The 15,584-nt window shown below is 40.6% G+C and overlaps 1 protein-coding gene across 1 annotated transcript in view; it reads left to right on the top strand.

The window, feature by feature from the left end:
• Nucleotides 1-4,616: 4,616 nt before the first annotated feature.
• Nucleotides 4,617-15,584, top strand: part of LOC140339410 (ephrin type-B receptor 5-like) — a 35,459-nt gene continuing 24,491 nt past the window's right edge. Inside the window, exon 1 of the mRNA XM_072424111.1 lies at nucleotides 4,617-5,265. Coding sequence (XP_072280212.1) covers nucleotides 4,761-5,265 — 505 coding nt within the window. The 5' untranslated portion in view covers nucleotides 4,617-4,760. The remainder of the gene's footprint in view (nucleotides 5,266-15,584) is intronic.

Genomic DNA, 15,584 nt, shown 5'->3' with positions numbered 1-15,584 from the left:
CTATGAAGATCATTAAAGTGACCCAGGCAGTTACCAAAGAATCTTTTGTAAACCATTCATTTAAATAAGAGAAGAGGAGCCTACTTACCTTTTTGGCATCCCATGACATTAAATGGATAAATCCAGTTGTGTGAATACCTTCTCCCCCCACTGCATGTGGATTTCCTTGTTAGTCATTACAGTACATTTAGGGTGATAGGAAAAACCAAAGCATGCAGTGGGGGTCATGGGGAGATGGTCACACACCATACATGTGCAATAACTATAGCCATCTGTACAGCGTAACAGGAAGAACCAACCCTACAGAGTTCAGTCCATGCCAACCAACTTTTGGAGATGGGGTAAGGGACACTTTTAAAGTACCTAGGCTATTGACATGCCCCCATTTTGCAGTTGGGTGGCATGCAGTGAGACCGTCCCTCCATATCAGGGCAAATGGGAGATATGAAGAGAGACATTCCCTCCAAACCAGGGCAGTTGGGGGATATGAGAAGGGACAGTCCCTCAAAATTAAAGCAGTTTGAAGGTATGAAAGGAGACAGTCCCTCCAGATTGGGGCAGTTCGGAGGTATGAAAAGGGACAGGCTCTCCAAATCAGGACCGTTGGAATGAATAAAGTTAGACATCAAGGCATTTGGGGTTTATTAGATTGTTGGGGCCTTCTCAGGATCGAAAGAGGACAGAGCAGCAGTGACAATAATGTAAGGATATTGTTAACGTTTGGCTGGCTCTTGGACCAGCAGTTCCCTACTCCTAGAAAAAAAAAAAAAATTAATTTATGGAATTTGAGGAAAAACCTGTTTTAATATAGTTGCCACAAGAACATCCTCAGAAATAAAAAGCTGACGTAAGGTTCTATCCCCCTGATGGGCAACTTACAGCCTGAGGGCCACACATAGCTCTTTGGTGCTTGATGTGTGGCCCAGTGATACAACAAGCTAGTAGTAACAGCAATGATTTGTAATAGTAAGAGCATTTTTTGTGGCCCTCCTTGGGCCCCACACCTTCTGGCTCCTTGTATAATAAACCCACTGATCCCTCTCTTCTCAATATAAAGAGTAGCCCAGGGAGCAAAGTGTGATAGCCATAGCGCTTACCTGTTCGGTTGCCTGCGGATATACCTGTGAAGTGCGACACAGACACATGTTAGCAATGATTTCCCATTACAACTGCCAGTATTGGATATCACAGTGGAATCTGCCACTTGCTGGATCAGTTGAGCAATAGCTAAAACACTACATTTTCCTGCGCATACAGAGGGAATCGGGGTAGAAGTTTCTTTATTATACAAGGGGACAAACATGCTGGTTGTGTCCAGGGACTGAAATTTTGCCCCATCAATATGTGGCACCCTAAGCAACTTGACTATGTCCCTTATGACTAAAAATGGCTCTTTGGCGGTTTCAATGGTGACAGTCTTTAGCAATCTTTTACAACATTTCCTAGGCCTATACACCTGTAGAATATCAAAAAGTTTATATGGCAGCTTTTGAAAGGTCATATGACTTTCTGGGCTGGCTGGGATTTACTTATACTACTTCTGCTGTCAGCACCATCTTTGTATATCACTGAGTTCCAATCCACTGCTGCATTGTTAGCTTGATTTCTTATTGAAAAGCACTCTGCTTCTTTAAATGACACGTGGAAAGCTGTCCTGGTCCCTGGACAGGATTTGCGGTGTGAAAACATTTCACTAGCTTGATATTCCGTGCGAAAAATCCATCACCAGAAAGCGATGTCACACATTACCAACACCATACAGCAGTGGCCGTCAGTCACACCGTATAGAGGCCGGACGAAGCTGGACTCAGCTGCTATAGAATTATGACCTACTTTCCACTCCAGCAGATTATCAAATGCAGAACTTAGCACGAAATGAAAATCAAAATGAAGAGAGAAGAAAAAAAAACAAGAACGGCAACAAACAGATTAGAATAAAGAATGCAGGGCATCCATTGGAAATATCAATCATTGAAAATAAAGTTGATGGAAACCCAGCCGCTAAAATCTCATAGAAGATTTACCATGTTCCTAATATTTTAAAAGTCCATTTTAGTTTTCATGAAATCTGCAGCTTTTATTAAAATAATCCCCGCTGGTCATGCAATCTTGCAGTGTTTTCTGGTGTACCCTGGAAAAGGCCATGCCGCCATGGCTGAGTGCGTTTAGACAATAGTGGCCCGGAGACAGCAGGACAGAGATAAGAAGATAAAGAAAATCAAGCCTTTTATTAAGAAAAACAAGAAAATAGTTTTTGGCTGGCTCGAAAGCTAGCAATTTTGGCTTGTAGTGCAGGTTGGCATCTCCATAAACTTATGATCTCCACCTATTTCTGTGGCTTTATTCCTACATCCCAAAAACCAACTGGCAGTGTCATTGGCTTCTTCCCCAAAAACAAGGCTTTCTTAGGACAGTCTTGGTTGGCCTTCTCATCCTTGGTTGGGACATTAGATGGTGAGCTCCTTGGAAGGACAGATGATGTCTGGGTGCTCTACTTAAACCCCTATAGGCTCAGAGGTGGTGAGAAAAACATGCAATTGCGGAAATATTACGTGGTTGCAGTTCTCTTCCCAGGTGTTGCAATAGGTCATCTTCTGTCCTTTACAACACTTTCAACCACTATACATCCACCAGTTTGGTTGTAAAGCTTTTCCATTTAGGTCAACCACCCTTGTTGCATGGAGCCTCTGAAAAACTGTACCACCTCCAAATGCCAGCAAAAGGGCTCTTCATTTTTTTTATTTACAGCTAGATTTATAATAGTAGTAGGTATCCTTGTTTGGGTTTTAAACAGCACAGAAGGAATAATTATCATGCAGATCTTCTAGTTGTGGTGGCCCAAGGTCAACACTTTGTTCAAGAAGGCACTTGTGTGCATAATGAAGGAAAAGATATAAAAATACAGAATTAAATAAATGTTTCCACCAAAAATCCAACATGAAGACATTCAACATGAGGTTCAAAGAGCCCCCCTTACACGATCAGAGCTCTATACTATTGTCAAAGCATATGCTAGACCAATGTTTCTCAACCAGGGCGCCATGGAACCCTAGATTTCAAAAGGTTAAGAAAAGTTGTGCTAGATTGATCTTTAGGGGTAATTAGTATCTCAGTCTCCCTCTTTAGCTACTAAATACGCTAAGCTGTGCTTTCAACCCAAATACTTTCCAACTTCTGCAGTCTCCAATGTGAACAAGCTGGCTGGTAAAACTCTATTTCCAAATTTGCCCACCAGACAACCGACCTTATACTTGAATGTAAAGTTACTCCTCTAGTACGGCAGCCCGGCACTAGAATTTTATTGGCTGTATTTTATACAAAGTTGGAGGCTCCTTCTGTTATATATAATAGGTAAACACTTGTGGCAGGAAGCTCAGGTTTGTGTGTTTAGGGGGCTTGGTATGGTTTGGAGGATTTCTAGGTAAATAAGTCTCTTAAATGCTGCAAATGGAGGGAATGCTGGGACATTTTTGTATTAATACTGAACCTATAAAGAATGAAAAGAATGTATCCAGTTCCTGGGACAATTTAACTCCAGGAATGTATTAATTGTTGAAATATTAGAACTACTAAAAATATTTCCTTGCAACAATGGTAAATATATTTTTTTTATTATTTTGGTCAATTTAGCTTCAGAAGCTCATGTAGAGACCCCCCATAGGAATACTGCCAGGAAGCTGATAGCCAGCCTTAAAAATGTTTCCTGCAGATTGACAAATTTCTGTTTTGAATACATTATAGGCCATGACAATAGTAAAAATTATTAATATTTTTTTTTAGATGTTCTACTTGATACAACCTATGAAACCTCAGAGATTGGCTGGACGACCTACCCAGATGGAGGGGTAAGTGACGCTTGACTAGACTATTACTGTCAACAAACAGAAATCTCCCTAGCGGGGGGGAACGGTTTATAAAAACAATGTTTTTACCTTACCCCCGTTCTTGGTTAACCCATGCCAAGAAGATTAAAAAAGTGACCCTTTCACTTTGTCCATTCTGGATCTCATTCAAGAGGAATTTTAAGTAATAGAAGGTCACTGACTATCTTTTCCCCCTGACCTCCGTCCTGTGCTCCCATGCTGCTCTATTGCTTCACTAAACCCTGAGGTCAAACTGAGTGTAAACTCCATGTGGGTGGGTGGTCAGAGTTTACACAGGGTTGAAGATGTCATTGTGTGTCTCACATGACAAGAATTGGATGCTCAGACATTGTACCCTGGGAGAGGGCCACATGCTTATAAAAACGTAGAGGTGCTCAGAACTTATATATTCTGAGTCAGAAAAGGTTTAAATAGCTTAGATTTGCCATAAAATGTTTTTAAGTATAGTCGTACACACTATACCTGTCAATGACAGGTATAGCATACAGCAGCAGTCACTGGTTGGATTGCTTGAGCCGTATATTTGTCATAGATAGTCAATCAAACTTCAACTCACAGGCCAGGGGAGACATTCATTTAGGGTTTACATCTATTTTAAGCCACTGTGTAAGTTATGCCTAAAATATAATAAATGAATGCATGAAATAACTCTTCTTTGGTTGTTCTTCACAGTGGGATGAAGTCAGCGTTTTAGACGGCCAACGTCGCCTCTTGCGTACGTATGAAGTGTGCAATTCCTATGCCCAACGCTCCAACCAGAGCAACTGGCTCCGTACTGGCTACATTGCTGCCCGTGGTGCTCAGCGCATCCATGTCACCCTTCGATTTTCTGTACGAGACTGCGCCAGTCTACGACCACCACCAGGAAGACGTCACATGGCCTGCCGGGAAACTTTCACTCTTTATTATCGGCAAGCCGATGCTGCCATGGAGGCTGAAGACTGGGAGTGGGCAGAGGACTCCTGGACGAAAGTGGATACCATTGGAGCTGGCAAAAGTTTTAGTAGAGACCCGGGTAAGGGTGGGCAAGGGCCACGGATGGATGAAAGGACTTTGGATTTTGGGCCAGTTCGTAGAAATGGATTTTACCTAGCCTTTGTGGATTCTGGAGCCTGTCTCTCTTTAGCTGGGGTCAAAGTTTTTTTTCACAAGTGCCCAGCCACTGTGCGGAGCCTGGCATCCTTCAGTGAGACGCCATCAAATGGAGAAGGTGGGGCATCACTGGCTGAAGCTTTGGGCAGTTGTGTTGTTGGAGCTCACCTTGTGGGGACGGCAAGACTCAGTCTACACTGCGGTGGAGAAGGGGAATGGATGGTGTCTAGTGGGAGCTGTGCCTGTAATCCAGGAAGAGAAGAGAGTGAAGACGGAGCTCAGTGTCGGGGTAAGAGTTAAAGTTGTAGGCATTAATCTACAAACAAAATACATTTCAAGTAACACAGTCACATATGCGGTTTTGCAAATATCTGAATATTCAGCCCCAACTTGTAATAATTCTTCTTGAACTCACACTCCATTTCCACGTATTAGTGTGCAAAGCAGCATCCATTGGTCGAGCTATTGTAATTTTTTAGATCTTCCTTAACCTTTGTTATTTGACACTTATATGCACTCTCAGAACCTGTGAAAGAATTTGGGCAGTTTTCCATTTTAGCGGGCTTTTTTACCAATGTAACTTCTTCTTCTTGAGTTACTGACCCACAAATAAATAATTATACCCGTCACAATATAAATACTGTGTGCAATCCCAATACCTAATTCACACCATTCAAAATATCCTTCTCACAGGTTCAAAAAGGATTTTTTTCAACGGACACAAACATAGGTCAAAAATGTATTAAAATTACAATTTTTATTTATAACCATTAAAAAAGTTCATAAGCCATAATAATTTCTTAAACATACATACCGTAGTACAATTTGAATAGATAACATACGTGTGTAACCTACCAAAGTCTGTGGGTGGCTAATTAGTATTACCTCCATGTCCCAACGCCTGAAGAAATATTTATTCAACGCGTTTCACAGTATCAAAAGACCACTTTTTCAAGAAAGAAGTATGGGAGCAACCAGAATTTAAACATTTTATAAACTATGTGCCAATAACAATGTAGAGCCATACTAATGCTGTAGTTAAAATGAAACATCCTGTACCTGCTTGGAAAAGTGTTGCTTGCACTTGGGGATCCTGGAGGCTTTTATAGAGCAGTGGTATGTCAAACTATGACCTTGCTGCTGCCAGAGCAAGACTCCCTCACATGTTCCTCCTACAAAACACTGGCTTCAGCTTCATTTAATAGGAACACCCACCCAGTGTAAATGGATCCTACATTTTAGTGGGGGGTGCACTTTAAAAATGGTGCAGATTTCAAAATAATTGTGCTACATTTTTTAATAAAAATGCACCACATTTCAGTACACACAAAATGATCTCCATAATGGCTTTAATATATATATATATATATATATATATATATATAACATCTCTCTTAAACCTCATTAGGTGGGTACCTGTTCTAACCTAAATCTGTAATTCTTGCTACTACAGCAGACTTTAAACAACCAATACACATGTTAGGACAGTAAATACTAGAACACATTTTAAAATAAAGCATTACATTCACATAAACAAAAAACGCTGTCCTCTGTATATAGACATATTATTAGTTGAAAGCCCCAAATTCATTAGATAACACACACTTCTCACTTGTCTTACACTTTTGCAATTTAGTGTATACTGCACATTTCTAACTCCCCTGAGGACGCCTATAATGGTGAAGCGCGTCAGGGAACTGAGACTATTGCATTCCTCTCCCTTGACTTTCTTGACCTAGATTGTGGTGACATTAGTCTTACTAGTGGTCATTTGGGCTATTTTTGAATATATAATATGTTTTTCTTTTAAAATAAGTAAAGATTATTTAAATTTGTCACCCCCCTTCTCTGCTTTATCATTTTCTCATTTGTTCATTTTTTTAGTAAAATCATAAGGATACAGCAAACCTGATAGCATTATGATGTTTTTAGGGACAAGAAATGTTCTTCTCAGGAAACTTCCTCTGGGAAATGAACCTGGCCCCCATTAGGAAAGGTCCCCCCAAAAATGTTGGCCATATTGGCCACACATCCAACAGTTTATGTCCAAATGGAGCTGTATAGTTGCATCAATGCAATGTCAGTGTGGTTGAAGCAATAGCTATAGAGCAAACATTATAAGGAAGATTTCCATTCCTAACATAAAAATACAATACTGTTGTAAGTTAGCTGATAAGGAACGTGTACATTATAAGTGTGCCTTTCTTTTCTGAAAAAATCGAAGGTTCATAAACTGTAAATAATGTACTAAAAGCCTTCACTGCTAATAGGATGAAACACTTCCAGGTTAATTCAAAGCCACAAGGAGATCAGTCAATATTAGACTCTGATTTTTATGTATTTGTTCATCATATGCCCAGTGTGAGCTGCCTAGAATTGTGACATATGACCTAATAGTAAATCACAAAGTCTACGTGAATAAATCCATGGCGTATTATGGGAACTGTATAATGTAAAAAAAAAATTGTTGACCAACAAAATGTTCTTTGAGGTCCAGTTCAATGACTTGGCTGAGATAGGTCTGCTGCAGGAAGAAAGATACATGTCCTTAGTCACCTCCTCCAGTAATCAATTTTTAATATTGTAACTTGGTACAATGTACAACTTTGAACATAGCCAGGAACTGCTGATGCCTCAGGATTTAGATGATTGTGCTATCTCAGCCCAGGAAGTAGATGGTGAACTTTGATGTTGCAGATGTTCCAACCTTCTGGAAGATATAGTAGATGATGGCATTGTTAGGGGGCATACTGTGGTCATTTACCAAAATGATTGCTCAGATTCTACGACTTATATTGTGTGTTGCCAGATGACCTTTGGTTTTTACTTTCTCCTGTGAATACTGGAGGCATCTTCCATGACAAAGAGTTTTGCTCATAATCCTCTCCACCACAACTCTTTCTACAAATTCCCTTCACATTCTTCTTTTCATTCATCAAAAAAGATCTATTGTTGATTATGTCAGCCTAATCCCTTAAATCCTCATGGATGTAATCTCTTATTTGGGTGGAAGACTAGGAAGGGGAAGCTATTAGGTTGCAGAGAGTCCTTATAATGCAGCATTTCAACATGAGATGGCTAATTGGCTGAATTGCAGGGCATCTAGCATGGCCGCTGATGGGGACTTGATCTTGGCAGGCTGAAGTCAACTGGACCATCGTAAAAACCTTGTCCTGTTCAGCAGGAATCTATCCATCACTATGTCTTAATACTCCACTGGGAACAAGCAAACATTTTTATGTGGCACCTGGCTAAATCTCCATACAGCAGAGTTATATCTACACCTTGGTCATAGGTTATGTATAGAAACAGTAGAGTAAACAGTGAACAGTACTATCTCCAGCCATTTTGACTTTTGGCTCTTGTTATCTCAATGATAATTTGGCCATTAAGGTGTCAGTCACTGATCTGACTTACTTGTCATCAATCATAACAAAGCAATAAAGATTTAATAAATCCTTTAGTCCCGCCTTTTCACCAGTTTAAGTTGTCCTTTGACATGGAATAAATTTAAAATATCAATATGTAAAGAAGAGCCTTGCAACAGAACTCTTATACTCACCTCTCTGGCACATCATCTCTTCTACATCCCCTCCATTTGAGGGCTGCAGCCTCCTCCATATCCCTAGCATTTACACTTCTGCGAGTGCTAGATGACCATGTCACCCTCTGTGTACTGGGGTTCTATCCTCATACGGCTACATCCCTGTCATGTTTTGTGAGGGTTTACATTTTGCTATATGACTATCAATGCACCACAATTTAGAAGACCCAATCATTATAATCTGGTATCCTTCAGGACCTTACTATCCATCCCATGTAGGATTTCCCAAAGGCCACCTAGGGCATGACCTAGAAAGCCATGGCCACTAGGCTGCTCTTCTAGATTTAATCATTATCACTCCTTCCACCGACCAGTCAGAAAATAGCCTATTAATCATCCCTGGTGATTTAGCCTGCTTAGACACAGCACTCAGCGTTCATGCGTGTCTCCACTAGTGCCGAGCCCCCCAGCTCTGCTGAGCATTTCCTGTACTGTTGGTTAATTCAGTGCTTTCTCTGGCCAGCTCCCACATAAACCCCTTGTGGCCCAGTCTGTCATTAACCAGCCAGTCCTCCTGTACTGTTTTAGTGTTCCTCTCTGTCTGTGGTTATCCACATGTCACCTGTGCCTTCTGTCGCTTCCAGTGTCTCCTGTGTTCCATGTGTCTGTTGTGGCCCCTGTGTTAACGGTGTCTAATTCCTGGATCCATGGTATTTGAACCCTGGCTTGCGACCTGACCCTCTCTTGCTTGCTGCCTGCCTCAGCATTGCCTTGACAATTCTTCCACCTAGCGATTTGTTACTGTGTATCATCCTGCCCATCCTGGTGTGCCAAAATACCGCAACCTGGCAGTAACCAGCAGCTCAATGTCCTCACCATTAGAGGCTCTGGGGAAGATCTGGTTACTGCTTAGACTCCGCACCTCGGCCCTTTTTTGGGATCACACCATTTTTGTGCAAGCTGAAGTGCCCCCTAGACAGAGTAATTCTTGATGTGGCGCCAGGTAGGGTTTTGGATGGGCAAGGTTGAGTTAGGGGAGAAAAAGCCTGTGTTTCTGTCTCTATCTGTCCTTCTATCCAATCTTTTGTATCTTCTATCCCTCTAGGTATCCATCCTAGATTATCCTGCTATTATCCCCATGTTGTGGCACGGTAGACAAAATCTACCATTATTAAACCTTATCAGTTTACTTTATACATTGGCATAAAGTAGTAATTACCGCCATTTTTTGCTGACCATTATGAGCATTTTTTCCCTGTTATTATTGAAAGTTTGACACAGGAGGCGGTTCCATTAAGTTTTAACATACTGAATGTCATCCAGGTAGGGTTTGGATCCACATATGCCAAGAAGTCGGTAGAGGACATCTGACCACCTAGTGGGTGCTAAGATTCCAACTGCCTCTAGTACATGGCAATTAGAGTCCTGTGCACTCTTTTGTAAATTTTCATGTTATTAAAGCTGAGTTTGTGGTTATTTAAGATGCATGCAATTCTTAGGGGAGCCAGAAGTCCATTGCCATTTGTTTGTAGCTGTCCTAACCTTTTATCTGGTCTCTGGTGCTTTGTACTATACCGCATAGAGAAAGGCGCATACACAAGCTGCACGAAAAGACACTCAGCGCTGTACATAGCCCGCGGCTACAAAGTCTGAGTGTTTCCAAGTCATTTCCTCCCCAGTACCAGTCTCTACTAGCATCCCTCAACATATGTTTGCAAAAACTTTCACTCTGATTTATTTATTTAATTCTCTCACTGGAATTAAAGGATCTATAATCCTAATATCCAAGTTATGGTATATGAAAGTGTTAGGCGTGTGTTCCGATTATGGCTTGCTGTGTTTCTGAAAATGCTGAATATTGCCATCTATGTTAGTGTACGTTGTATTAGGGCAGCCTTTTTATTTAAATCTGCTGCCCAGTGCATGTCTTGTGCATTGGGTCTGATTTATTAAAGCTTTCCAAGATTGGAGATGATAGACTTTCATGGGGAGAATATGGGTGATCCAGAAAACCTGTAATGGTTTTCTTAATATTTATTTTGATAGTTGGGAAATGTTTTCAATCCTGGACCAGATCCAGCCCCGGTTTGCTGAATCACCCAGGTTCCCCCATAATAGTCTATCTTCTCCAGTCTTGGAGAGCTTTAATAAATCAGGCCAATTGTATAAACATCTGAGTTTCTGCATTAAAAGGTGTGCAATAACCCAACAAAAGCACCAACATGTATTTAATGCAGTGTATCAGCCTTGGATACGGTAGCTGCATTACCTTTTTTTCCAGGTTTTTTTTTTCACCTGGGGTCCCTGCCATTGATATACAGAGGGTGACAACAATCACTCACTGTACTATATCTTTGGAGGGGCTTTCTAGGACAGAACTGCTGTTGTCATCCTAGGACAGAACTAAATATAATACTACCATTCTCCTCTTTACCATCAAAAAGGAAAGATCCATAGTCCATACAGGTTGGCTGGCCATTGCTAGACTTCTTGCAGGATTAAATCACTTATCAATCAGTTATAAACTATAAAGCATATTTTCAAAAAGAAAATAATGAGGGGGAAAGCTCAGCAAGTACAATTCAATAACTGGACTTTGAGTACAACGGTGCAATACAACGGAATTGTGCATGACATTGGAATATATTTAAAATACAAGCAATATACCAGATCAACACAAATAAATGGTGATGTCCATTCATAGGTAAATGCAAGGAGTATGAAGAGGGCATTCATATAAAGAAAAAGAAATATTGGTAACAGGTGGACAGCTGGTACTGAGTAAAGAGGATAGGATATAATAAAAGGAGGGTGGTGTGTGTGGTTTCTGAACATGAAGACAATAAATCAGAAATATAAGATGACAATAAGATGACACTATGTAGTTTTAGACCTGTTTGACTGAGCCGAGGAAGATGCTCCAGGCAGACCAATGAATATTGAGCTGTGTTTCCCCCATCATAAAGCTATTCCCTGAGGTCTTCCATACATATAACGTGATAAAGCTCGGAAAGTCATTCTTCAAAAGTAAGGCAAAGGTCTAATTTTCAGTTCTGTGAAATAACCGCTTTAGCAAGAATATGGAAAGGGCATATATACTCTTCACTCCTGAGACTTTGTATAAAAAAAATTTCAATTATTAAAGAATATATTTCCTGTGGCTTGGTGGTTGAAGTCAAGAACTGTGTCCCATAACCGTTTCAGGACAGGGCATTCCCACCAAATATGAAGCAAAGTGCCCATATCATCATGGGCTCACCAACAGATCCAATATATTTTATAGGTCCATTTATCAGACCAAAAAGGAAGAACTAATGATTTGGTAAACGTGAAATGTTTACATTCCTTTCTATAGAAGAATACAAAAAAAGTCTTTCGAAAAGTTTGGAAACTATAGTTGAGTGATTGTCCTGATTACAGATAAGCAAAATGCTTGTAGAGGGAACAACAGGAGATGAAGAAGGAAGAAAGGAGCCCCAGTTCCTGTTTATTCATCTTTGTTATTTGAAATTACTTTTGAGGAATACTGATTTATGAGTGTCACATTTCAGTAGTTGGAATGCCGAATACCCGGTAGTAGCCGCCATTATTCTAAACGGTAGAAAGGTTGGTTCAACTTTGGAATTATGGCAGTGAATAGGAAGTTTTCCTGTGTTGGATGACAGTAAGGTGGGATGCAAATGATGGACTCTTACATGATCTGATATCTCGGCGAAGAAAGCAAGAAGTCACACAACATTTTTGTTGAGTGAAAAGGTGCAAGAAAATTTTGGTTTGGGTGACCTTTGGCTTTGATCTATAAAATATCACCAAAAGGTAAAAGTATAGAAACTTGTTCTTTACTTTTTATTTGCAAAGATAAAATACAACTTTACATGTTATCTAAAACCTAAAGTGTTTTCTCTAAAAAGAAACTGTCGGTGGTTGTCTTCTCTTCATTGGAGCCTTGATTTTTGCAAGTTCTTCTTTTGTTTGACTTGCTTTTTGGAAACAGGAAACAGTCCAGGAAAACATGGACTAGGATTTTTGAACCATAATTTGCATGATGTGGTTGGCTGTGTTAAAATAAAGGGTCACATCCACTCTTTGCCTTATATATGTGAAGTCTTGAAAAAATATAATCCCAATTTGTATTCTTTACAAGTGATCGTGTCATGGCTGTATTCCTAGAGGTAGTCTAGTAGGAGCTGAGGAAGGAGATGTTTGCAACAGTTTGAATATGGGACTGTGAGAACATTGTGCATAAGCCACGCATCCTGTAGGTTCCAGTTCAGAAGGCGAGACGCCAGCAGCCCATGCAAGGATGAATATGCTCTTATGCCATAAGTGGTGGCAGATATAAGCAAATTTTACTTTACTTTTCAACCTTAAGGCTATACTTCTGGGAAAGCAAACATTTACTCGTGCATGTGTCCTCCTCTGTAGGCTTAACTGCTCAATTGTTTTGTGGATAAGGAATAAAGCAAAAAAAACAACCTTATTCTTTGCTACCCCACCAGCAGATACTTTGCTCCAATGGAATGTGTAATGTGTCCCTATCCTGTGGTCCTGTGCTGTATGAAATGATACCAGAGCTGTAACCAGGCATGTAGGGAAAGTACTAAGAAGGTTTTGGTGGACCTGTTGTATGGTGAGAAGGAAAACTGTGTTAAAGAGAATTTCCCTTAAATAAGCAGTTATCCCCTAAAGTGGTGAAGTTGACCCACTTTAAGGTAAAATGTTTGTCTGGAGTTCATCTTTAAGGTTGATATACACTTTAAATTGTGCTTCTGCAGTAACCTAGTGCACTTAACACTCAATAATTGTAAAATGTGCATTTGGTAATGCAATGTATAGTGTAAAAGGGCACTAGGCAATCTGGGAAGTAAAAAGTTGCAGCCATTTATTCTAAGCACTAAGAAGATGTGATAGGCTTTGAGGATAACGTAGACACTTCCTCTACCTACCAAGCTTGTTAAATAGATCTGTTGTGAAAGTTTACTTGAATCAGTTTCCGTCCGTCTTTATTTATTATGACACAAATGCCTTGATGTATCGAAGGGCACCGATGGCATTTATGGTAACTATCTTTTCCATAAAATATTCATTGTTTCATTCCTTTACATGATTGCAACATCAAGCAAGACCCCATCCACCTTTTTATTTTTATTACTGTGTTCCCTTTGGCAAGAGGAAAACAAAATCTGAAACATTTATCTTCCCCCCGATGAATCTAGGTCACCAGCCCCAAAGCGTGAACAGACTTCTGCCTCTTGTAAAGTGAAATGTCACTCTGCGAAAAGGACGTCAGACAGAAACAGACAAGATGCTCTGAAATGAGCATTTTTATTACAGGAGCAGGAGGAATGAAGCAATATCAATATTAAAGGAGTATTCTTGGTAAGGATACGTGAACCCTATTTAAAGGGAAACTTCTCCAAACAAAATGTGTGCAATTTATTAGCAACACTTTGATATCAACTCTTTGATATCAAACAGCTTCAGTTCTTTTTGGCATGGGTTCCACATTCTACAAACATTTCTTTGAGATTCATGTTGAAACCAATGCATCACCCAGTCTCTGATCCTACAACATCCCAAAGGTTCTCCATTGGATTCAGATCCTGAGACTGGCTGGCTGGCGGTGTAGCAGAAATCGAGGGTCATCGGACCAGGCTATATTTGTTTTAGTTTTCTGATGTCTGATGCTTTGGTTATCCTGTACCTACTGCAACCTTAGCTTTATGTTCCTGGCCTACATGAGTGGAACTGAAGTAGTCATCTGCTGTTGTAGCCCATCTGCCTTGACTTGGCCTCAACATGTTGAGTATTCCGAGATGCTATTGTACTTGTCACAGATGTAAGCCAATATGGTTGGCTTACATCTCTTCTGTTGTAGCTCATTCGCTCTTTAGGTTCAAGGTGTTGTATTTTCAGAGAAGCTTTCCTGATTGTCACAGTTGCAAACTAACTTGGTCTTCTTCTGTTGTAGCCCACTCCCTGTTAATTTTCTTTGTGGTTTGGATTCCACGTTCCATAAACATTTCTTTTAGATTCTTCTCAATGTTAATAACTTTGCATCACACTTACTTCACATTTGTCATTTTCTGCATCTCCCATCCTACCACATCGCAAAGGTTTTCTATGATATTAATTTCCTTTGACTGGTGTGCCATCTGTGGAGCAGAAATTGAGGTTCAACAGACCAAGCTGTATTTTGCTTAGTTTTCTGATGTCCATGTTAGGAAATGCTCATTTGTCCGGCGACTTAGTGCTGTGCACCATCGGGGTAATAAACACTGTCTGTTCTGTCCAGCAATGTCAATTGTGGCAGCCAGGAGAACTGGCATACCAGCAGCCCCTGCTTCCCTTTAGATGCCCAGCCTGATGGATATATGGCATCCCCAGCATCCATTGTTAGGCTGTGCACAGCTAAGGGGGATTCTGGAGGCTGATCAGCTCCTGATTCAGTCCTGCACTGCTATTGGCTGCTGGCACATTAAAGCCCCTCTGGTCTCAGTCATCAGTGCCTGTTGTAGCATATATCTGGGCTAATCTGTGCTGGAGAGTTAGCATCTGATTTACTGGTGCTGACCTTGCCTGTTTCTGACATTGCCAGTTTATGCTGCCTGGGCCAAACTTTGTCCTTGACCCCGACTGTGTTTTGTCCTTTTGTACTTCGTTTGGTGGACGGATATTCTGTGTATGACCTCTGCTTTGAATTCTGGACTTGGCTCTGTTGGAATCTTGGTACTGCTACTTGTGGGCTCCTGGCTTGCTGCCAGCCCATTCCCGGAGTCGGTTTGTTCATAGTTTTAAACAAAGCTTTTGTACGTTCCAAATTGGAACCAATCTAAACCCATACAGCCATCATATGGTGGTTTTTAGTGTAGGTAAGTTGTGTAAAACTGGCCCCAATCTTGTATGAATGACCCCAATCTAAGCCTAGAATTAATAGGTTGCTTGAGTAATTAGCAATTTGTGTCTCCCAGGTCAGATTTTACTGACAATGATCTTTTTTTTGCTTTCTGGCATGGGTGGCATTTTCCCATTGACCACCACACTTATTTACTGTGAGCTGTGGA

The sequence above is a fragment of the Pyxicephalus adspersus genome, chromosome 10 (assembly GCF_032062135.1).
Source record: "Pyxicephalus adspersus chromosome 10, UCB_Pads_2.0, whole genome shotgun sequence".
NCBI lineage: Eukaryota > Metazoa > Chordata > Amphibia > Anura > Pyxicephalidae > Pyxicephalus > Pyxicephalus adspersus.
The sequence above is the reverse complement of the archived record's forward strand: the minus strand, read 5'-3'. Positions and strand labels throughout refer to the sequence as shown.